The sequence below is a fragment of the Eurosta solidaginis genome, chromosome 2 (genome assembly GCF_040869045.1).
Source record: "Eurosta solidaginis isolate ZX-2024a chromosome 2, ASM4086904v1, whole genome shotgun sequence".
In the NCBI taxonomy this organism is placed as follows: Eukaryota; Metazoa; Arthropoda; class Insecta; order Diptera; family Tephritidae; genus Eurosta; species Eurosta solidaginis.
In genome coordinates, this window is record NC_090320.1 from 182910608 (window position 1) to 182918891 (window position 8284).

At 35.4% G+C, this 8284-nt stretch overlaps 1 protein-coding gene, 2 long non-coding RNA genes and 1 pseudogene across 5 annotated transcripts; 2 read left to right on the top strand and 2 right to left on the bottom strand.

Moving 5' to 3' along the window:
• Positions 1–644: 644 nt before the first annotated feature.
• Positions 645–4160, bottom strand: LOC137240376 (uncharacterized). 3 transcript variants are annotated; one of them, XR_010949710.1, is made up of 4 exons: positions 4007–4160; positions 1323–1508; positions 1109–1265; positions 645–1046 (listed from the first exon to the last, which is right to left on the bottom strand). XR_010949710.1 is itself a non-coding variant. In XM_067766533.1 (4 exons), exons 1-4 carry the CDS (start codon positions 1676–1678, stop codon positions 922–924), a joined length of 540 nt encoding a protein of 179 aa, XP_067622634.1. In that variant the 5' UTR covers positions 1679–2142; the 3' UTR covers positions 645–921. The 3 variants fall into 3 exon arrangements, 1 of the variants encoding a protein (XP_067622634.1); XR_010949709.1 differs by lacking the exon at positions 4007–4160 and adding an exon at positions 3634–3923; XM_067766533.1 differs by lacking the exon at positions 4007–4160 and adding an exon at positions 1607–2142.
• Positions 2471–3926, top strand: LOC137241774 (transcription termination factor 4, mitochondrial-like; annotated as a pseudogene).
• Positions 4161–4226: 66 nt separating the features above from the next.
• Positions 4227–5681, top strand: LOC137242483 (uncharacterized). Its single transcript, XR_010950258.1, has 3 exons — positions 4227–4437; positions 4495–4868; positions 4924–5681. It is a non-coding gene; the product is annotated as an uncharacterized lncRNA (long non-coding RNA).
• A 1014-nt stretch (positions 5682–6695) lies between these two features.
• Positions 6696–7879, bottom strand: LOC137242484 (uncharacterized). Its single transcript, XR_010950259.1, has 3 exons — positions 7728–7879; positions 7546–7653; positions 6696–7487 (listed from the first exon to the last, which is right to left on the bottom strand). It is a non-coding gene; the product is annotated as an uncharacterized lncRNA (long non-coding RNA).
• Positions 7880–8284: the final 405 nt, after the last annotated feature.

The following is an 8284-nucleotide window of genomic DNA, read 5'->3' on the forward strand; positions in this document are numbered from 1 at the left end:
ATACATTTTTTTCCTTTACATTTTAGAACTGTGTACAAAAATATGTAATTTTACATATCGCAACCTAACCCTTAAAGTATTTCAACTCATAATCAGAGTAACTTTGTGTTGAATGTTGATTTATACCACGAAAATAACAAAATGGGTAACAAAACCAGGCTAAACGATAACGTTAAATACCAAAAAAAAGTTATTTCACGATGCTTTCATGGATCGATTTACACTTAAGTACCGATCTGAATTTTTTTTAAGTTTTCACATTTTTTAGTTTAAAATGCGATATATGCATTCAGTGGAATAATTTTAGATTGAATGTACTTCATGCAATTTTTTTTCTTCGTGATTTTGCAATAATAAACGTAGGTACTCATAGTAATTTTTTGTTTTGAATTATGTGATTACAATATTTATAAGGACTATTTAGTTGATGGTATTGGTACTGTCAGTTAAATTCATCAACAATCATTTATATTCAAAATATTTTTTGTTATACATCTATTTTATAAATTTTGGTTAAAAATTATTGACAAATTCGTTGCAATTAGATTGCTTTAAAGATCTTTGCAAATTTTGTGCGATTGTTGAATATTATTTTAATTAGAGCATAAAAAGCTTAGATTAGTAACGTAGGAAAAAACTTAGAATTATTTCAGTTAAGTTCATCACAAATATGTATATTCAAAATACTTATTTCTTATACATCTAGTTTATAAATTTTTGGTTAAAAATTATTGACAAATTCGTTGCAATTAAATTGCTTTAAAATTCTCTGCAAACTTTGGGCGATTGTTGAATATTATTTTAATTAGGCATAAAAACCTTAGAATAGGAACGTAGGACAAAACTTAGAATTATTAGGTTCTTATATAGTTTTTAATCAAGATTATTTCAGTGTGTCTTGTTCGTTTGTTGTATGTAGGCTTATGCTGTTGCAGAGCTGGATTTATTGCTCAGATACCGCCTTTGTTTATGCCAGTTGTGGCTCAGCGTTAAACACCGTCTCATGCTGTCTTCGAAGTCGATCCTGCCTTGCAGTTTGAAAACGTCTAAATTAATAGGAATGGACAATGAAAATAATGACATTTTAAAACAATTTAAATTACACTACCAAAAAGTACGCTGTTCACGAGTTTCAGTTTAGATAAAGATCGTTTGCCATGTACTCCGTCCCAGTTAAAATTGAAAAGAACGTTGTCAGAGAAAAGTTTTCTCATTACTCCAATAATGTCTGATGATGCATCTTTCAGCATAAAGATATATGATTTCTAAATGAAAACCACCAATTTAAGTTATGAAATACAATTAAAAATATTCAAAAATACCATTGCTTCTTGATAATCATCTGAGTCCAACTTTTTCTCAATGTCATAAACTGAATCCAACGATGTTAGTGGCATAACGATAGAGAGCTCGGTGTGAGTATCATTTTCCATTTCTCCGCTGATACGGCATACTATTTTGTGCGTTTTCTTCCAATGTTGAGCCATGACTTCTGCCAATTCTGGAAGCTGAAATTATAGCATAAATAATAATTAAAGAGAATCAAGGTATTGCGGCTACAATTACTAGGGTTTCACAAATAACAGTTCAATATTTCACTATGCACCTTTTCTTCAATCTTAGTCAATCTAAATTCCAGGTCGATATGCTTCTGTAATATTGTTTGTAGTATCGCCATTATATTTTCGTTTGTTGTAGGGAATGTTCCTTCGTTGGTTAAGGAAGTAGCCGCATTATTCAAAACGGTACTCGTTGTATTAAGGAGGAGTGAAAGGACGCGCTGTGTTGTGCTACATCGATGATGTAGTCGTATCCCTAACGTAATCAGCTGTTTATTGTTACGACGGTAAACCAAAAACCAATTGGTTGGCTACGATATGTTTACGACCTTATCGGCACCAATAATTGATTGCATTGATTCTCATAAGGTTGGTCGAATCAGCTGTTATAAGGTTACCGATAAAGCACCAATGTCTGCAGCTTTAGTGACGCGATAAACGTAAAAAGCCAAAGCAAAGAGGATAAATTATGAAGAGACGTATGCTCAATGTTTTCTAAGAGGAAGTCGCTGTTTTTTTGGGCGAGATGTGCATAAAATGTCTTCTAACCATTTTCGTGGGGTACTTGCGTTTATTTTTCCGCCTGTATTTAATTAACTAATTAATTCTCTTTCCAAAAACACAGTTGCATAAAGTATCTACACTGTAGGAATAAATGCGAGACAATTCAAAAATGTCCCTCTTTGAAAAAATTCGGCATATATTTTTTGATTTCTGGGAGTTACTCGCCACTCGTAGCAGACTGGTGGCTCTTATTTTATTTATCCTCTTTGCATTGTTGCTCAATACAAGTTTCCTGAAAGCGCCGATTGTGACGCAGCCATTTTGACGAGGCCATTTACAGTACGGCATCACATCACCGCAATCTGCTGTTCTATTTGTTTTGAACCGAGGTTCCTATAGCTTTCGTAATGTTGCGGAAATTTTTAACAAATTCCAATAAATATGTGCCGTTGCTTCACAGAAGACAGCAAGTAAGATTAAAATTAATGAGTTAATGAATATTTTTAATTTAGTTCATACATGACCAACAGCTATCAACACCAAGTACGGTGAGCACAGTGCTCGATGATGAAACACCATTGGATCAAGCGCACATAGACGAAGCTGTGAGAGTGAATCCTTTGTTGGCTAGAGTGTCCCGGCACAATGGCGTAATGCACATGAAACACTCATTAATCACGGTCTCAATACGAGCAATTTCCTGCGCATTGCAACCGGTAATCCGGAGGTGTTTGCACGTCCGACACAACGTCTAGTTGATGCAATGGAATTTTGGCGCAGCTTTCAATTCACCGAGAAGCTAATGTTTTTACTGCTAACAAAATATCCAGAACTTTTAGATGTGAACGAAAACATGCGTTTACGTAAACATATTGGTTATTTGAAATCATTTGCTGGCACTAGCAAAAATGTTTGGAAATTGTTAATGAATTGTCCGGATTTACTTGAACTGTCGGAGCGACGTGCCGAAGAAAAGGTGACGTACTTGAAAGAGGTAATGCGTGCGGAAATACCTGAAAAAATCAAATCAGAAGCGTTATCTAAGCCATTAGAGGAGATACGTTGCCGCCATGTCTTTCTTGAAAGACTGGGTCTATTCAAACCAAGACCACTTAAAGTAGATCCAGATGAGCCAACTAAGAATCCACTTTTATATCAAATAACCAATAAATCGGACAATGCATTTGCAACTAAGGTGTGCCATGTTACACTTGCTGAATTTGAAGCATTTAAAGACTTGTACGCACGGGAATTGAAACGAAAACAGGATGCTGAATACGAAGATGAGGATATGCAGCTAGTACGCGGGTATAAAAAGCATTGAAAAGCTCGTAGATATTTTTGTTAGTTACATGTTACATATATTAATTTAATTAAAAAAAAAAAACAATTGTTTTAAAATTCCGATGTGAATTTCTTATTCGAACAATTTGCACAAATTTGTTTTATCCTCTGCGTAAGTAACGCCCAATTGTCTACGAATTTGATCCTCAATATATTACAATGCCAAACTTTCTTTGTGATCAAGTAAATCACTTTGTGTTTTGTGCTCTAAAATGCAATGACGTACCTCTTCTGCTTCAAAACTCAGCGCTAAGCGATTGGGAAAATATGTTGATAAATCACTTTTTGTCAATGGAAATTCTTTTTCTTCACCATTTACATCTATAATTTTCACAGGACACCAATAGTACGGCACCTAGTTTCATTGAAAATTCCATAGCTCATATTAATTTATGTATAAACGTTTTTTATATGCACGAATTGAATTATTCACTGTAGATGCTACCAAAAATGCAATAACCTACATCCATTAAAAATCACTTGATTTTGGTTCCTTTGTGGAAAATATAAATGCAAATACCGTAGCGCACACAACACTTATGTAATTTAAATTTAGTTTTTATTATATCCTAAATTATTTGTAAATAAATTTTTCTTACTCTGCTGTTGCGTTTCAAGCTGAAAATAACAAATGGTGGATTCGCATAAAATTTTTGTGACGTATTTGAGGGTACATAGCATGTAAGAAAAGGCAAGCATATATGTATCGGGCATTTCAATTAGGCCATCTCATTCTGCCATACTAATAATTGTGGAACAATGTGGGATATTTTGTTGTTGGTCGCCATCTTTGGTCACTAGATTTTTGCTGGGCATATAATGTCGCATGTTTGTAATAATTGCGAAGTTGCAATGTTGCCACTGCTGTTAAATGAATGCCCCATGGCAAACCGTGATGGCAAAACTATTAAAAGTCAGCTGTTTAGTTTGATTATTGTCATTTGTAAAAACAACAAAAACTGCTTAATTTATTACAAGTAGCAGCATTAAATGATTTGATGATTGTCGAATTTTTTTTGTGAGGACGAAGGTAATTACTTAAATTGTATTTTGCTTCATATGAGTAAAGTTTTATATTTTTTTGTAGAAGAGAAAGGAAGAAAAGAAGATAAAATATTGGAGGAACTTCTGTTTTTTTGTGCCCTAGGCGAATAATGCAGATACAGTGTGCCTTTTATTCAAAATACCGTTCCAAAATGTAAGAAGTTTGTAAAAGAAGTGTTATGGGAGCTTGATGGGAGCAGATTCAAGAGGATTACACGCGTAAGCTGGAAAACCATCTAGGTTATTTTAATTTTAATAAGGGATGGTGAGGTCTTCAACCAATCACGTTCTTGTAGACAGTTCCATCTGGAAACACAATTAGAAATCGTATTATATCGCTCAAGATCAAGCGGTGAAGGTGCTACTTTATCCAAGATTGCCGGTTTATTTGGAGTTAGTGATGGTGGTATCATTCAAGTCAATTTCCGAGATTGTTTTGCCAATTGATTTTTAACCGTTCAATTTATCTAAGATTAAGACCGAGAGAATTTTCAAAGCGCTATTAAAGTATAAAGATTGTTATCTGTTTTGGCCAGATGTCGATGAACGTAAAAAGCTCGTATCAGAGACCTGTCATGAACTACCGAATTGTGTGGGATACGTCGATGGTACAGAAATTCCATTGGCAGAAAAACCTTCGCAAGACCTAGAAGCTTACTTTTCGCAAGCATCACTACTTTGTTAAAGTTCAAGCCGTTTGTGATAATAGGCTTCAAATAAGACACTTGGTGTTAGGTTATCCAGGTAGCATTCATGATGCCCGTATTTTTAATAAAAGTGAATTGTCCAATGAAGCTGATAAATTTTTTGGAGGAGCTGAATGGATCGCCGGCGGCAGTGCCTGTAAATTGTCGCGCACAGTTATAACACCACTCAGAGAAAATTATCGAGAGCCAACACAAAGCCAACGGACTTTCTGTAACAAGATATTCAGCCGTTATAGGATTAGAATTGAACATTGTTACGGCATGTTGAAGGAAAGGTTTGGTAGATTAAAACACTTGTGAATTCAAATAAAAGATGAAAATGGCATGAAAAATGTGAACAAATGGATTATCTGCTGCGTATTGTTGCACAATCTTATGCTACAACAAGATGATTGTTTCGATTACGAACTTGAGCAATCGGAGCACGATGCTGGAGAGTCATTACCAAGTGCTCAAACTAATGAAGGAGAAGCAGTGCGACGATCCATCTACGAAATGTTAAGTTATGCACACAACGAATAAAGAATTTGTACTAACACGTAAATGGTTTCTTACTTTTCCGAACTAAATTCAATATTCCATTAACATGTTTAATCGTCGTCGAAGGTCTATAACCCCATGTAAAAAATTGTTTATATACATTTATACAACCGAGAATATCCGGCAGAATTTGTTCAGCTTATTCTCTTCCATTTTATGTTCCATTTTTCTTCCTATTCTTGTGTGTCCCTTATTCGATTTATCTTTCCACTTCAACTCCCACTCCATTACTGGAGCACTGGAAACAACCCCGACAGTTGCACTGTATTCCATTCTGCTCATTCCACCTGTAGACCTGGTAGCAAAGAACATAACGTTAACTGCAACTAGGCTCGGTGCCTCGGGGCAGCTTGAGCGCCGACCATACGGCCATAGAAGTATAGCGTCATCAAACACAAGACGAACAGACTACCTCATTCCCTACCATGACGGGTATTCTGACTGGACACTGCCTTCTGGCGTCACATGCCTTTAAATTAGGCTTGGTAAGTGATAGCATATGTAGGAAGTGCGGGCTGGAGGAGAAAATAGTCGAGAACGTTTTGTGCTCGTGCCCTGCGCTTGCCAGGCTAAAACTCCAGCTATTAGGAGTGATGCAACTGTCAGATCTAGAAGCGGCAAGTGGCTTAAGTCGTAGGAAGCTTCTAGTATTTGCCAAAAGGACGGAGTTATTTTATAACGTAGGTCCTGGTTTTTGATAGGCTTTTTCAGTTTGGTCGTTAAAACAAACTTCTGGTAACACTACGGACTAATTCAGTCTATGTGAGGTCCTAATGGACAGGCCAGTTCAACCTAACCTAACCTACCTTCCCTCTCATTAAAGTTGCGCCTATGTAAGGAAAAAGAATTGTTCAATTTCGTTGGCATTTAATTTAAAGAAAAACGTTAAACACTTATAAGCTTGTTAGGAGTATCTGTACGCAAAGCAGCAATCCCCACGAGGCCATTTTAATAGGAAACTAAAATAAATTTGGCAATAGATGACCAATTATGGAGTTTCGCACTCCCAGTTTTTAATTTAATTAATGCTGATTTAAATAATGCTTTTTAAATAATGCTAATAATTTAAATAATGCTTTACATTTTAGCAACTTATGGTTTATTAGAACTTTTCAATCTCTCGTGCTCCAATATTATCTTTTCCATTTCGATTCTTTCTTCTTTCTCTATTTGTAGTTTCTGTAGCTTGAATTCGTTTTCCCCTTTTTCTTTTTCGAATTCCAGTTTTTGTGATTCCAATTCTACCTTTTTAGTTTGTATTTCAAGTAATAATGCAAATGGGTTCGAGTTGTGAGATCTCTTCAAATTTCTTTTTGGTGTATTGGTATTGCTTTGCGTGGAAACACCTGATGTGGTGAACAGAATAGACGGACTAACAGCGGTCTCTAATGTAGAAAGTAGAATAATAGACGGACTAACTAATGAACTCTCGGGCAAACTTGTTGAACATGTTTCGCCGTCAATTTCAGTAAATATATCTACTTCAATAGGTTCCAGAAGTGAAAGTGGCATGCTCGATTGATATATGGCTGGTGGCTGCACGTTTACACGACCTCCAAATATTGCGTACAAGTCGTCATAAAACGGACACATTTTTTAATGTACTCTTCAACACTTTTCACATCTCCACTTTCAAGCAATCCTGCACCTGTTTCTCCCTTCCGTTTCAATGCGGACGAAAAACTAGTTTTAAGGTGCGTCATTTTTGTGCGCATAACATCCCATTTGATGCTGCAAAAATTTATGAATTCTCCGTAACGCGCTCATAGAATTTTTGAGCAGTTGGTTCCTATAATAAGTTTATCACATATTAAACAACATGTTATTGAAAAATGCAAAAATATTACCTCGAACTGTTCTGGATTAGCCTTTTCAGTTTCCACTACATTCACGAGCAAATCTTTGGTTAGCTGTTCTGTCTACCGAAAAGTGCCATTTATACGCCCAAGTTTTTTCTTTACATACGGGTATATTATGTATTTATTTTGTTGTTAGCTATTGCAAGAATATTAAAGTTGAATATACTTACTTCATCCATTTTGGAGAAACTAAAATTAAAAAATCGCGCTTTTCTGTGAATTGCTTCGGTGATCAGCTGATATTGATTTGCGATAAAATGCAATGGATGCCACTCAAAACAGCCTCGCATAGTTGCCATTACGTCGCAACACAAATTTCATACAAAAATGAGCTGATGAGTTGCAACTTTGCCATTTTGCGACGTTTGCAACGAATGCAATAAGTATGCGACATTAAATGAGTCCCCTTAAAAAGCTTTTGGTTCGCTGCCATAACCTCAATAGGGTGTGTATAAAAATGTACAAAAAAAACTTTGATTGTACTAAAAAGATATGTATCACAAAAATTTAGAAAAATTTAATAGAATTTTTGATATATGCGTGTGTACATGCGTGTACGCAAAAAAAAAAAAACCTAAAAACACAAATAAAAACTAAAAACTACAAAAATTATACATGCATAAGGGTATTATAAATATACGTAAAATCCGAAACCAACTTCTTGGGTGATTTTGTGCTGCTTCTTATTGGCCTTTGTGCCTCGTATTGGAGTCTCACGCGAAACCGG